General features: G+C 37.8%; 1 protein-coding gene across 2 annotated transcripts in view; it reads right to left on the reverse strand.

Moving 5' to 3' along the window:
* The window catches only part of STXBP5L (syntaxin binding protein 5L), a 184,872-nt gene that overhangs the window by 56,979 nt on the left and 111,448 nt on the right, over window positions 1–16,445 (reverse strand). For both annotated transcript variants that reach the window (XM_013127458.3, XM_005143026.3), the window contains exons 9-16: window positions 16,030–16,108; window positions 15,696–15,850; window positions 14,445–14,517; window positions 12,983–13,130; window positions 11,293–11,360; window positions 10,585–10,625; window positions 9,520–9,737; window positions 6,307–6,479 (exon numbers count right to left, since the gene is read on the reverse strand). In XM_013127458.3, coding sequence (XP_012982912.2) covers window positions 6,307–6,479; window positions 9,520–9,737; window positions 10,585–10,625; window positions 11,293–11,360; window positions 12,983–13,130; window positions 14,445–14,517; window positions 15,696–15,850; window positions 16,030–16,108 — 955 coding nt within the window. The remainder of the gene's footprint in view (window positions 1–6,306; window positions 6,480–9,519; window positions 9,738–10,584; window positions 10,626–11,292; window positions 11,361–12,982; window positions 13,131–14,444; window positions 14,518–15,695; window positions 15,851–16,029; window positions 16,109–16,445) is intronic.

Here is a 16,445-nt window from a genome sequence, read left to right on the forward strand (position 1 = left end):
CCCTTGATAAGTACAAAGCAGTACCAACACTTGCAGCATACTATGCATATACTCATACATTGAAATGAGGCATTCTCATGAGAACAGGGATATTTTGGAGGAATTCCAGGTTTTGACTTTCAATTCTGTTATGGAAACAAATCTTCTATGCTCCCTACAAGAGAAACTCTGGAGAAATTGTAGGTGGGGGGTTAATAAAAATCTTTTTTGCTTAATCATTTTGCTTATGTTCCATTTTCAGAATATTTTCTCAAGCCCTATAATACACACTTTTAAAATCACAATGAATAATCAACTGGAATGGAAAACCTAAAATACTTCCTTCTGAAACTTTGACACAGGACATTTCTGTATTTTTGGAACTTCCTTGCTCTGAAGTAAAGCATTCAAGACCAGGTTGGACAAAGCCTTGGGTGACAAGGTCTAGGGTGAGGTGTCTCTGCCAATGGCAGGGGTTTGGAACTTGATCTTAAGGTCCTTTCCAACCCAAACCATTCTATGATTCTATTCTAAATGGAAAGAGGCAAGAAAAAAATCAGAGCAATGTATCTTTCTGTAGTGGTCCTCACCACTGTACATACAAAACTTATGCACTTGGCAATTCTGTTTGTCCATCTAGTGCAAAAAAATGCTGTTTTCTTCTTCACAGTATGATCACCTAATATGTGATGTAGTCTTAATGAATGAATGCTTCCTACACAAATCTGATATAATTATTAACACTGCTTCATATTCTGTTATGGCAGGTTCAGTGACTTGCAAAGCAGGTAGTGAAGGTGTACATATTCAGGGGGATTTTGAGAACTGACCATTTCCATATGGGTGCTTTATGCATGTTCTTGACTGGTAGAACATAACATGATGATACACTGAAAGAAGATACATGCAAAACCAGCAATACTTGAGGTATTCAAGATATTCATTAGTACACTCCCACTGTAGGTAGTAATTTATATATAATGCAAACTGGCCAGTGCATTTTTGCTGTAGCTGTAAATGCTGAGAGTACTTATGTTGCACCCTTCTGCACACAGTCACAATATGGCAGTCTATCACATATAATCCCCTACCCCTGTGAAAAACAGTGCCAAAAGAAAAACTAAGAACTTGGAGAAGAAGAGGAGTAATTGGTTAATCTACACCTGGACAACACATTCTGAAGAACTGCAATTTTTGGCACATAGTATTTCTGCTGTTAGTGCTGCTATACTCATATATCTCTATCATAAATAGTTGAAGCTGCATTATCCTATGTACTGGATCTTAAAGAACAGATCTTTGATGACTGATGATGCAGACTATTTCCTGAATGTGAATTCGATGTGACTCAGCAAGCTTCCCAAGCAGCCCTGGCCTGTACACCTGAAAAGATGATGGATCAGACTGGAAAAAAAATCCACGTAACTTCTAGTCCAAAGCAGATAAGTAAGCACTTCTTTTAAGAGAGGATATTCAAACTCCTCATTAAAATAACAAGGGCTATTAAGTTTTTTGTAGCTACACTTACTGCATCTTTTGGGATGGAGGCTATGGTAACAAATAAGGCTATTGGAAACCTTGGAAAATTGAAGATAGATGCAGAAAAAGAAAATAAAACGAAGCAAAATGTAATAATAGAATAACACCAAGGTAGCAGCCCCTTCCCCCCCCCCAGCAACTGGGCACCTGCACCTGATACAACATCTTTGATAACTGCGTTTCAAAATAGAAACACACCCTGTCTCAAATTGTTTAACCATTTCCAGAATACAGTTTGTACTGCTTGTATTTTTATTGTAGAGGCTTCACTCTCCCTGCCAAAACTTTCCCTTATTTATTATTTAATGAGAAAGTCATTCCTCATCTATCTTTCTAAATGCTTTACCTTAACAGCGGCTTGGCACACTATTCTATTTCTTTTGCTTGTTGTACAGTTCAGACCTTACACATCCATTTATCTGGAGCAGCAATCAGCCACTTAGCTCAGATCTTGTCACAGTTCAGCAAGCAGGATGCTTTCTCCTCTCCTCCTCTTCCTGTCTCCTGACTGTCCAGGACCAGTGGCCCTGTCTGGACTACCATTCCTCCCTTCCCCACTTAGGACTGCTGCAGTCACACAAGCAAAAGGAAACAACTAACAGCCACAGTCTTGACCCAATCTTGAAGGGAATCTCATTGTGACAATGTGTAAATGTGTACTTTATTTGCCTAGTTATAGACAATAAAGTAACTGCTTTCATTGTCTTGCATAAGGAGCCTTGTTATCCACAGCTGGTGACAGACTGCAACAGACACAGTAACATAAAACGTTAGCATGCCAAAAAAGTTATGGGAGCCAAAAGGCAGTTATAGCAGTAGTGAGGTAAGACTTTCTGAAGTGCTGGTTGACAAAGCCAGAGTAAGCACATGGTGTAGTAGCGTCGCACAAGACACCTTGTTAGAGCTAATACATGGTTGGGTCAAGCAAGAGAAACAAGAGTGCAAGTGAAGGACCAACTGATGCAGCTGGTGAAGGAGCCAGTTTACTGTTAGATGTGTGATATCTTTCACAGTCATCTGCAACTTTCTCATGTCCTGCAGCCTCCACAAACTCCATAGCCCTATCAGAGTATATCTATTCTACTGAGAATATGGGGTCACACCTTTGGGTATCACATTATCTGGATACCACAGAAGAACATATGCAGGATTTCAGGATGAGGAATGAGACCTTCACTTGGATTTCCAAGACATGAACATCTCCCCCCTTCATGACCCTGTGCAGCTCCTACCTCTTCCCCTTTCAGACTGCAGAAGTACAGAAGTTGGCAAGGTTTTGAAAGTGGAGGGCAGAGGGAAACACTGCGAGAAGAAGCTGGGGCTGCTCCATGCATGACACAGCCTCATTCTAGCTGGTTCCAACTGTCTGTCACAGACCCATAGCAGGATGCACCTGAGCCTGTCAACCAAGCTAGTGGCATCTCTGGGAAAATCAGTGTAAGAAAGGGCAGAAAATGTTGGCTGGGAGCAAGAAGTGAGGGAAAAAGAAATGTGAGAAACAGCAGTGCAAGTACCAAGGTGAAAGAACTAGGAGAGGAAGTGCTCCAAGTACAGGAGCAGAGATTCCCCTGGAGCCTGTGGAGAGGATCACAGTGGAGAAGATACCCACACTGCAGCCCTTGAGGACCCTATGGTGGAGCAAGTGGATATTTCCTGAGGGAACTGTTGCTTTCAGAGAGCCTATGCTGGAGCAGTTTTATCCTGAAGGACTGTATACCCTGTGGGAAGGACCCCACACCAGAGCAGGGAAAAGAGTGATAAGGAAGGAATGGCAGAGAGGAGAGGAACTGCTACATCCTGACCACAGCCACCATCCACTATACCCTCTGCAGAGCTTGGGGTAGAGAAGGTAGAGGAGTTAGAAAAGAAGGAGTGAAGGTGGGGATAAAGGAGGGTGAAAGGCAAGTGTTTCAGTTGCTGTTTTGTTTCTCACTCTATTTTAATTGTCAATAAATGATCCTTCTCCCCAAGTGGAGTATGCTTTGTCTATGACAGGAATTGGTAAAATGATCTTGTTCTTGTTATGCTACACTGATTCTGGTTGTTGCACAGCCTTCGGTTTTAGTTTTCTTCACAGGATAATCACAGGCCTCTATAATTTTGGAGCTACTGTCAAAACCCTTGATTGAATTACTTTTGGGATGATACACTTAATGTCTGTGAACAAAGACTTACATTCTGGATACAACCTTGTGATGAGAATATTTACATCAAAATATTTATCTGCATAATCACAAATACATCAATTTCTTAGGTTATTATAGCTGCATATCTCATTCTAAAATCTTCTGAAATAAGCAAGGACAGTATTTATTCAACACTGCTGCATGCCTTTCTTGGAAACATTTACTTTTGAGTTCAGAAGAATGCCAAGTTTTCAATACTTCAGCCCCTTCAATCACTTTCTTTCTAGTACCTATTTGCAGACACAAACATGTTCAGTCATTCTGTCGAGTGCCACCCATTTCCTCTAACAAGGTTGAGAAGCAGATATGGAAATAAACACAATGGAGCCAAGATTAAAAGCTAGTCTGTATATAAAATTTTATGTGGATTATAAACACAGTTCAAGTTATGCACTCACCCTGCACGTGTAGGTGGCTGCAGCTTTAAGTTATTATTGCTGTATCTTAGATGCTGTACTGCTGCCCACCTGAATGACTTGCATATAAAGTCAACAGCATCATCCAGGTTTCTACTGGGGTTTCTGTGTTTCCAGCACTACTTCCATTTTATCATCAGAATTCTGCTTAAAACAGAAGTTTTTTGACACACGAGGAATGTTGACCCAATTAGGGTTTGGGAGAAAAGTATGGATATTTATATACCTTTCCCCATTGGAAAGGATGAGCGTATACACATTTTGTATAAAACTGTATTTTATATAAGCTGTAAGAAGGATCATGCCAGCAGTTCTAGGAATAGAATTATTTCTACTTTGAACAAATCACTTCTCTGTCAAAATAAGTTTTCATTTACTTTGAGTAAAATGGGACAAAAATCAGCTGGCAGCTTAAGGTGAGGTTATGTGGAGATAAGCAAACAAACCAGAGGAACCTCTACTGTTTCATTACAGATCATCTGCCCCAAAGATAAACAATTTCTCTCCTCCCCAGACAAAATCAACTAAGAAACCCTTAAAGGAAAATCTTAGCCACTGAAAATCAATTACATTCTTGCTGATTTCGATGTCATAAATGGATTTCACATTGGGTTTTTTTTAATAACTTCTCTTTGCCTTTTCTAATGATTTTCATGGTTTCCATTAGGATTCAACTGAGGTCTGTGGTTCAACTGTTTGACTGAATGAGGGGGAAACATAAACAGGAAGCCAGAAAGTATTGTTAATTTTACAAAAATAATGTCATGTTATTGCTTTTCAACACTAATGCTGTTTTCAGGAGCTCAACAGCCCAAAGTATCTGCAAAGTCAGGCAATGTTCATTTAAACTGCCTTTGAAATAATTGAGGCATTTAAAATATTTAATAATAATTTGACTGAAATAATAATGAATTCATTAAAATGAGAGCAATTGTTATCAGCAATGCACTATAATTGCTGCAAAATTACAGTTTATGGAGTTCTGTACAGAATTCTGTTTTGAGTCTATTCAAACCTATAATTTATCTGCCTTATTAGTAAGAACAAATCAATCTACTCCAAATGTACTCTAGCAGACAACAATTTGCTTCTTTCTGAACTTGTGAGACCCACTTGCAGCACTGTGTGCTGTTCTGTTGTCCTCACCATAAGAAGGATGTGGAGGTGTTGGAACAAGTCTAGAGGTGGCCATGAGGATGATCAGGGGCTGGAGGACCTCTCTCTATGAAGACAGACTGAGAAAGCTGGGGCTGCTCAGCCTGGAGAAGCTGTGTCGAGACCTCAGAGCAGCTTCCAGTGTCTGAAGGGGGCTACAAGGATGCTGGAGAGGGACTCTTCATCAGGGACTGTAGCGATAGGACAAGGGGTGATGGGTTCAAACTTAAACTGGGGAAGTTCAGGTTAGAGCTAAGGAAGAACTTCTTTACTGTGAGGATGGTGAGGTGCTGGCACAGGTCACCCAGAGAAGTGGTAAATTCTCCATCCCTGGCAGTGTTCAAGGCCAGGTTGAACAGAGCCTTGGGCAACTTGGTCAAGTGTGAGGTGTCCCTGCCCATGGCAAAGGGTTGGAACTGGATGATCTTGAGGCTCTTTCCAACCCAAACTATTCTGTGATTCTATGCTTCTATGAAACATTAAACATACATATACACTTCTACACAGTGCATCTTTTTCAGAATTGTATAGTTAGTAGATTTTTTCATGACTATGAACAAAGTTTCTATCCCTTATGCACCATAAACCACATACACTTATTTCACAAAGAAAGATTTTAGCGTTATGCTGAGTAGCCAAGGACAAGAAGCTCTGCATGTGTCAGCTTTATGGAAGTCTCTTTGTGGCCTTGAAAAAAAAGTTGCTCAGAAATGTGTTGACGTGTGCTGCAGTGCTTGTATTCCATTCCAAATCGTGGGTATGAGGTGAAGATATACTCCTAGATAATACTGGAAGATTACAGCCAAGCCTTTACTGTAACAGTTTATCTTCTCCACAGTTACTTTTGGCCTTTCAAAATCCCTTGTTGATTATTTTGCCTCAATCATTTTTTTGTTCCATATTCTGATTTCTTCTGATTTTGTTTTGCATACATACGATTCATCACTTGCTTGATAGTTGATGGATTGTTAATACAATGGATAGGAATGCTTTTTAGAAAGATAAATCTTTGAACAACAGCACAGACTTACCTAAGACATGGGATACTATCCTTCATTGTTCCTTCACATGTGACAGTGTTGGTACTGCCTGAAAGGCTCTTTAAAGAAGGAAGCTGGGAGGAGGCATCTGGAAATGAAGGAATCATTTCCGGTTCAGGAGTAATGATATCTTCTACTTCAGACTGAAGTCGTACCTCTAATGACTGAAATAAAGAAAAAGCTCAGTTACAATTTAACAGAGAAAACTGCTGAAAGTTTGGGTCACTTTCCAATCAATATCAGTCGGCCTTTGTAAAAAGTAATATACACTCCCCCCATTTATCATTTGCAGGCAAAGAACTGTCAGCATCAGAGAGGAAGCAGTCATCTACCCTATGCTGATGGAGAAGTTTTGTGCTGATTTCTTCCAATGCTGACTTTGATGCAAGCCTTTTCCTGTATGTGAAAGGCAAGAATACAGCTTTCCAGAACTTATTATGAAAAGAGAAGTTGATCATTCCTACACACACACACTCCCTCTCCCAATAATATTTTGGCATAAGAAGGCATCATTTAGGAAAATTTTCTGCCTATTGTCTGTTCTCTTTTTCCCAAGCACCTAACACTGTCTCCTTATTGCTTGTACAACAAAGTCTCTACAAGACAGGGTTTAGCCAGTGTTCAGAAGTCTGACAGTGTGGGTAGTACTGATGAATGAATATTTGTCCATGGTAGGGGTCAGGAAATCAGTGATAAGAGCAATGAGAGTTCAACTCTTTAGAGGACAATTCCTCAGATTGAACATCAGTTTGGCAGAAAATGAAGTTCAAACCAGTTACCTTTTGCTTTCCTTTGGGGCCCTCTAGATAGAGACAAGGAGACCAGCCCAGCTGAAACACCTTTCAATTCTTTCCACTAGTTCAGGAAACCTTAACTCCAAAGGACTCCAAAACAAAAGGAAACAGGACACAGTGCTCAAACCCATAGAAGTAACCACCTCAAAGAATCACAGTAAATACTGGGCAATTCTACCTCATGAATTGCCCAAGGAGATCCTCATTTTGTAAAGAATAAAAAAGCAAGATATAGTCCTCAAAGAGGGTCTTGGCATTGCCAGTTGGAACAGTGATTTCAGTGCTGACATCCTGAAGTGATCAGAAGCAATTGATCTCTCACTGAGTAACCATCAGTAACAGAATGGAGCTTAAGAAAATACCTGCTTTCAATGAGAATCAGGAGGTAAAGATGAGCTCTGAAAGCTCCCCTATTTTGTAACCACTGTGTTAAAACACAGAAGATTTCAGAAAGAACTTATTCTGCTCAACCATAGCAATGACTCTGAGGTTGGATATAAAGTAGAATTGGTCTCAGGCACATTACTTGCCTCCGAAATCTGATATGGAATGATGCAAATAATATTTCTATTGGGAAAATCCCAAGCACAGCCTATGCTTCCTAAGGCATATTCAGCAGCAGACTTCCCTGCTACACGCAGAAACCTTTGAATAGCCTCCATGCTTCCCATTTACTACATCAGTAACATAACAAGACTGACATGAGGCAGTCACACCAACATGGATTCGTTAAAATGCTGGGATTTGTAGGTCGAATTCAAGGTGACTTCAGGCTGGCTGCTAAAGGCAGCAAAGAAATTCTGGAGACCAACCAGCTCAGATTCAGTGTAGATAAAGGCACACAGCCTAAATTCAGGTACATATTCAAACAAAGCCTCCCATACTTTTTCTTAACATCCCCCCACCCCCATTTAATAGTGAAGATTTGAATGCCTGCAGTAAAAATGTGGGGAAAAAAAGAGATAAGGCCTATCTCAGGGATCCAGGGGAACTCAGTGACTATGCCACCAAGATTAGATAATACTAAAGCAACTCTTCAGAGAATAATTCCTCATATAAATGCTTCTTAATTACAGCTGAAACCTGAGAAACTGTTGAATTGCACATATTAACACTTTAGAAAACACCCGTTCTGATGCAATTCAGCCACAAAAGTAAAAGACAGCAAAATAAAGAAATTAAATTATAGGTAATAAAAGATAAGGTGCATTTGCTATGGAACAATGTAAGAATACTGAAATGTAGTAATTTTAGCAGCATTATACATGAGCTGGTCACTGATATTACTGTTCATTAGTTTTAAAACTTTTCTGAAAGGGTACATTCAGCTAGCTTCATAATTGCCTCTAAGGGGAAAAATAAGAGGAGAACAATGGAACAGCTACAGGTAATGAATTTCCTTACCAGATGGCACATGGCTACAGTCCAAAACTGACAGACTTTCTAAAGTACATTAGAATAGTGTGAAATGGGAAGGAACTGTAGTCAGGGAAGGTGGAAAATGAAAGCAACATTTTGGGTCAACTTCTGGGGTTTGTTATGAGCTGGCAGACACAAAAAAAACCTTTCTGGCAAGAGAGTGACTGGAGCTGCAAACCGTTCTCCAGCACCAGAGAATGGCAAGCATGAAGTAGGGGCAGTCATGTTTAGTTTGTCTTTGCCTAAAGATTAGTCTCCTGCAGACTTAAGAAAGACTAAAACTTATATCTCCTCTTAGACTTAAGAAAGAACGCATTGAATTATAAATCCTGTTCAGCCATACCATTAGCAGCAACTGTGGCTCCTGTGCAAAATACCAAGGTTTAAACCAAAGTCAGACTTGCTGTACAACAATAAGTAGAAGGTGACTACAGAGCAGTTAGGAGAACATGAACTGTATGATGCTACCTGAAATAAGGGGACTACTTAAGATGTGCAGACTGAAAAAGGAGTATTTGAGCAGGATAAAGCAACAGAAAACCAGGAATGATTTTCAGTCCCCTTGTAGTATAAACACTATGAACATAAATTAGATAGACGAAATACTGGAGTTAAAAAGATGATTATTATGTACAATCATAATGTAATCTGATAAAAACATACAGCAGCCAGTATTTTTAGAGCGGTTAAGTACAACAGACTTTTACTATGTCATAAAGTCTTAGAAGCAAATTATGTCTGAAATCTTTATTGTATGCTACTATTAAAGCAAAAAAAGTAGAAAGTTTGCTCCCAAAAACTCAGATGTTTGTCACTAACTTCAGTAGGATCACAATTTCACTCAGAAGGTTTAAAATGGAATGTTTCTCAACCTATATATTTAAACAGCTTAACATTAATTTTATTGAGCTATATGATCACAGACACAGCCAGGCAATTTGCTTTAGAAATGATGTTCTTTTATAAGAGAGTGAAATTCTGAAGGACTTACTGCAATTTCAGTATTTACTTCATGTTTGCTGAACCTGTAAACAACCACATAGGCAGAAACTCCTGCCACACAGAAAATTCGGCTTTCAGGACACCAGTACATCATCTGAACAGCAAATGGGTCTTCTTCCACAATCTCAGCTGTTGCTTTGCCTTCTCCCACTTTCTGTTTTTCAAAGACCTTTGATGTTTTTAATTTGTACAACATCTGTAGAGTAACTGGAATATATTAAAACATAAAAAATATTGACTAACATGAAACAAGTAAGCTACAAAATTCCTTGGTTCTCATTTTCTATTCAGTTCTGGCATATCAAAAAGTCTTATGAAGGCCTAAAGGAGAAGATGGGCATTATACAATATGGATATTACTCTGGTATGCAGTACTGGTAGGATATGTATTTAATACTTTATAATGGGTATTTGTCTCTGAAATACTTAGTACTTTCTGGGACAGGATGTCCATGGTGTATGTTACCCATCATGTCCATGATTATTAGTCTTATTCTCAATGTTATAGGGAGGCTGTGATAAAGCTGCTATTTTCCTAATGAGCTGTGAAACTAAGATTTTGCTAAAATGTAAAGACTATGTGGCACTTCAAAAGCAACCATTAGGGAAGTATTCTGATGGCCTGGACAACACAACAAACAGGAGTTCCTTCTGAGTTCTATAACGTTTTGAATTTCCTGACTAATAAGTATAGCCTTTCTACTTGTGTAAAAAACCTTACTATCTAGAAGCCTTTGCCAAGACTCGAACTTGAGTGCCTTGATTTCTGGAGATAAAAGTAGGATTTTAAGTAACTCTATTTTGTATTATTGAGATTCCTCCTTATTTTTTACTACTTTTACATTCATTTATCAGTGGCATTATTTAATAACTGAGTAAGGTTGGAAAAGTGTTTTTTCTCCTTAATTTAATAAAAATTTGCTTAATTTCACCTCATTATTCCTAATGGTATAATTCCCAGGTATTACTACTCCTATTGTTAAATATCATGTTTTATATATGTGTGTGTGTGTTATTTGTCAGCATTATATAGAAGTGAACTTTAGAAACTTACTGGCAGAAGCATCCCAAAACTTTACTGATCCATCTGCATGGCTTAAAGAAAAGATGAAAATTAAATGTGTTAAAACAAGAAGGAAACAGCATGCACCATAGCTGAATAACTTTTGTTTTAAAGGATGGCTCCTTGAAAATCCATCAGGCATTGCTCATGGGGCTTCTATTGCAATCTGAGCCTTCTATGCCTTTCTGCTATGGATTATGTCTCCACTCACAAGGTGAAATTCATCCCAGTTCACCACACTCTCACTAATGCCAGGATATTAAAAAGAATTCCTAAACTGTCTCCAGATACAAAGTCCCCAGAAGGCCAAAGGACAACAGCTATAGAAGAGCAGCTGCTCCCATTTTCGATGCTATTCTTTATGCCCTTCAAGGCCAAAATACTCTCTTGCAAAGGATTCTCATTTCCAAAGACTCCACCTTCACAAGTATATAAACTGTCTGCCTAACCCTGGGGCCTCAAATGCTAATTGTTAATGGTAGTTCATCCCTAAAGACAAAGTTTATTTTCTCCAACAAATGGGATGTCTCAATACAATGTCTGTGATGACTCAACACAAGGAAAAAACTATGTACCTCAAATGAAAAGGCCACGCTATGCATACTTTGTGAAGGGTCAACTCTTATCTATAGCTAACCCACAATCAAAAGTTGTAGACACTAACATTTTAAAAGAAGCAATCCTCAGTTTCATTCTCACCCTGTAATAATGATTTCAGGATATGTCTGAGCTCCAAGGTTCCATGCTCCACCACTGACAGGCCACTCCTGAGCAAACAACAAGAGTACAGAGATCACAGCTAATTCTGATCAGTCTTCGTTGGTTAATTTTTAAACTGAGAAGTAGACAACATCTTTCTCCAAAAAGCAATAGAACTCATAAAAGGTATTCAAGGCTTTTAAAACTTATTTACATTCTTATATTATCAATAAAGGCTTTTGAAACAATAACATTTTTATGTTATCAGTTAAAGTTCTAGGCTTTAAAAGTATTTCTGCACAGCTAACACTCAAAACCCCAAAATAGGAACTGGAGGAAGGAGTATCAAACAGTTCTGCTACTCTCTTCAGGTGGCTTGACTCTTGGAGTTTCTACAGAACACTGAATAGACTGAGAATCTATTTTGAGGATGAAGATTACTGAAGAAACTGGCCCAGAAACAAGTATCTGAGCATGCTGCCACGAAATAGGAGAAAAGGGAATGCAACTTTTACAAAACATATGAAATCATCATCTCCTCTCTGCCTTTTGTTTACTTGTGGGAAGACCGCCATTCTCTTCCTTGGTCTAGGCTGGTAGGTTGAAATGCTGGTCTGTGCCTAAAGCTTGTCGTGTATGGACACTAGATACAGGATGTGGAGGATGACACGTGTAGAGTTAGGGAGGATGTGTGCAGAGTGTGAATAGGAGGAAAAATCCTGGGAGCACAAACTGGTTGTGTGGATACACGGAGTGGATGCTTGTGGGTACAGAAATGGGTGGGTGGCAAATGAGAGGATACCTACATTCAGAGGTATCAGTGTGCACATATTTGTATGTGCACAAATAAAGCAAGGGGACAAGAAGGTGTGCAATTGAACACAGTTAGGTGGTGAAAGTTTCAGAAACTATGCATGAGGTAAGGATAGGAAAGCAGACAAACTCAAGTAAAAGAGAAAAAAAGTCTTTTCTGAAGTACTCTGCTGGATCAAGATCCAAAAAGAAGCAGATAGGGACCAGTTTCTCAGTTCAGAGAAAACAAGGCAGCTCCAAGGAGAATAATTCTGTTAGCATGAACAGAAAACTGATGATGTCCGATTTGTTTACCCAATATACTTTCTAATTTATTTATTATGATGGATTAGTTCTAGTCCAAGCATAAACCAGATTAAGGCTTGGAATTTATAAAATAATTGCATTTCCTTTTTATATTTCTTCAGCTTGTCCCATTTCTAAAAGCCTTATGTAAAGACTTTGGTAGCCCAGTAGAATAATTATTAATATCCCCATTTAACAAAACTCTCACAGACCTGCTGCCAATCCTCAACTTTCACTGAAGATCTTCTGCTGACTTCTTCCAGTTACAGTGTTTTTAGTTTTTTCTTTGATAGAGATAACTTATCCATACATATTTGAATTGTCTACTGATAGCTTTCCTTTAAGTCAATGGGGCATAATTCCAGCACCCTAACGATTAAATCCTATGTAACGGTCATTAACAGTTGTGCTTAACAGATGATGTTTTTGAGGTATATATACCAGGCTATAAGCATGCTGCTAAGCAGCTTGTTGCACCAACTTGAAAGTAGTCATTAAAGAAGTAAAATGAAAATTATGTGGTAAGATGTTCCAAAAACCATAGGCAGTGCTTCCACTTGTTTTTCCTTATAGAAAGATGGGCTTTGCTTACCTTATTGCTGTATCCTTGCTTTTTATGTTTTGCTCCTACAGAATAGAGCACAGGAATCAAATCTGGAGGACAGTCCGCAAAATATTCTGTGCAGGTAACAGGTGACTCATGAATGTCAATAGGATATGGATTTTCAAAGATTGGAAAACTAGTTGAGGGAGACAATTTATTAGAAGCACTGTGACACACTGAGCCATAGAATAAAACATCTTCTTATATTAAAGTGTGTAACAGAATCTAAGTAAAATCATTACTAATAAAGTACATTTCCCCTTATTTATTGAAACATATGTGTTGTTTTTAATGTCAATAATGAGGTGTAGTTACTTAAAGAAAGATATAAAAATTTCATTACTGTGACAAGAATTGTCTTGTAACATAAATACCCATTGATGTGAATAGGACTCCTTGTGTGAATGAGCTAATTAGGAACTTATTTTTCCCAACATCTCAAAAATCTTATTTATACAGAACTGACACATTTTTAGAAGATTCAGGTCGATGCATGTGATGTAGACTATGACCTAAGAACAACTTATACAAGCACAGATTTTATACTGCGAGGCTTAGCTCATTAAGTTGGTAAACTAATGATTCTACAATAAACAATTGCAATAACAGATGATCTCAGTTTATTTTCTACTTCCATCAGTTTGGACAGTCTGATAAGAAGGGAGGCCTCACTTCTGGCATATCACACAATGTTATTCACAATTCAAAAATGTGGGAAATTCTGATTTCAGTTCCATCCATTTTGTATGCTAGGATAATTTGAAGTATTCTTGAAAGTGAGATCACAATATGAGTCACTTAAAATGTTCCAAGACATTAAGGGCAAAATCTGTTCCTAGTCACACCATTGTGAATGTGGATGTACATTACTGGTAGTGTTGGAGGTAGAACAAAATAAATAAGAATTAGATTCTGCATTACATGATGTACAGTTTCTTTTTGATATGAATATTGATTCTGATGTGAAAGAACTAGTTGGCATTTAAACCACTAACTGGATCATGAAATAATCCTGTAGATTCACTATAAATCAATGCCATTTTTTATTAAGATACTTAAATAAATACTTCAGTGGTAGTTCCTGTGAAGCCCAATGAAGTCAGGTGTGCATATAAGTAGTAAGTGTATCTATCTGGTTCCCAAAACATACATTCATGTCATAAGTCAGCATGTGACCAAATGTTACTTAACTTCAATGTTGAGTGAAGGCTTGAGGGTTATCCTGAAGGGACAGTACATTCAAATTTATGCCCCAAATTCAGAACAAATATTGTTTGTTGATTAGCTGACCTTACCCCTTAAGATGGAGGTAAACATATAGAGTGAATTATTACCAGGAGTGAATGATCTTGGACAGTAAATGACACTGCATAATAATACTTGGATTTTTATTACTATTTCCTGGACAGTTAAGATACACAAATAACTTCATATAAGAATTTATACTTACTTGCTTTGTGTCAGGTCCACAACAATGAGATCTTTTTCCAAAAGCACAACTACAGCATAGGGTTCTTGAAATTCTGTAAGTAAGGAATCAAGTGTAAAGACATGGAGTTCTCCTATGTATTAGCAATTTTAAGGAAGTAAGTAATATTTATGCTCTTTAAACAGTCACAGTGTATTAAACAAAAGTTTTAAGGTACAAATCCTACACATATCTATAAACTAAACATACTGCAAACTAGGCCCAGACAGGAACTGGGAAATGACTTTTGGGCAATACTGCTGATCAACACATGCAGCAGAAACAGAATTGGGATATTCTAAAACGCCAGCATGATGGTATATTGAAAGTAAAGAAACAGAATATGAATAAGTTGTGTGTATCACTGCATTGCTGAATCCAATTACTATACAGAAAATGTATTTTTGCTGTCCAGTAGTAACACTTCTAACTGCTCTTCGAAACCAGATGGTGAACAGCTGGTCCAGTCCACTTGATGATACACAATGCCTTCGCTTCTAAAGCAATTCCGAAGGAATCCTGTAAGTCTGCTATATTCAATTCAGATACTGACATGTTCCTTCCTCCCATACACTCTTAAGTAGATTATACTGTTTGTTTTTTTATTTTCATTTATCAAAAATAAACAATTAAAATGACAAATGAATGCTTCCCTTGGTGCATAGGGTGTGTTAGTTTACAGAGGAGAAAAGTGATTTTAAAAAGTATGTGAAATTATGACTCCTTCTTTGTGGCCTCTTTATACAAGACTGTGAATAACACAGGTTAATCCCCCATTTTTAAATATTACTGTATAAGCAGAGAAAGGAGCTACAAAATCTTAGTAGTGCCACTTTATTTGACACATTTTAGCAGTTTAATTCAGGCTGAAGTCCAAGAACTTTTTTTTGCAGATAAGCGATATTTCAATGTTCTATAATTTAGCAACCTGTAGATTTTAAGCCTTGTGGAAAATGACAGAAATATAAGCACATATTTGATTAATAGCAGTATTTTCTCACACTAGCCCATGTGTTTCAAGCTTATATCTAGAGATACATGCATGCTTTATCGCCCACTCATTACTTGCTTCCTATATTGAGAATGCAAACAGGTTCCAGTTACTTTCAGTGCTCTGGTTTTCCTGAGGTGGAGACAGCTGTGAGAATGGAAGTCCCTGGAATGGAATTAAGGTATGAGAGAAAATAAATTCATTTATATCCTCCATAACAGCATTTTGCTTAATAAACTCACCATTTGGATATGGGGTTTCACAAAGAGTTAAAAAATCAACTATGGGATGATCCATTTCAAGAACTGTAATTGCTTTCCCATGCATGATTGTTAAGCTTGGTCTTCGACACGCCTTATCATATGACAATCCACCAGAAAATATCACGAATGGTTCACTGTATTAAAAAAATCAACATAATTCTTATAAGTTTACACAGTACATGTAAATTTACATTACGGGTTTAATACCTTTAAACAATAATAAATTTCTTTGTGAAAAGAGAGTGTGAAAGATTCTAAAAGGACTTTAACTTAGGAATGTAACATGGAGTTAATCACAGAAGGAAAACCATACCTGTTTTTACAGGTCTTGTACTCTACTTTCAGAATCGGTTTGCAAGATTCAGGTTTTTTTCCATCTCTTTGAATTTTTCCTGAGGCAAAAAAGAAGATGAAAGCTGTATTAAAACATCATGATAACAGAACTAGCAAACTAAAACATATGCATTGAAGCAACTGTATAAACAGGAAGAAAATGTACTTCAAAGCCACAGAAGATAATGGGCACTAGCTCCTACTTCCATAAAGTATGCATTTGTCTAAGTTAATTATATTTGTTATGACTTTTTTGGTTTTACTGCCACAGACCTCATTTCAGAGACATCTAAACCCCATGCAGATTACTGAGGATGACACTGAACTAATAATTAATGAATTACACCAAATGCACATGTTTTTTTCTGAGCACATTATGAGCATAAACACCTTATT

Source organism: Melopsittacus undulatus, chromosome 2 (assembly GCF_012275295.1).
Source record: "Melopsittacus undulatus isolate bMelUnd1 chromosome 2, bMelUnd1.mat.Z, whole genome shotgun sequence".
In the NCBI taxonomy this organism is placed as follows: domain Eukaryota; kingdom Metazoa; phylum Chordata; class Aves; order Psittaciformes; family Psittaculidae; genus Melopsittacus; species Melopsittacus undulatus.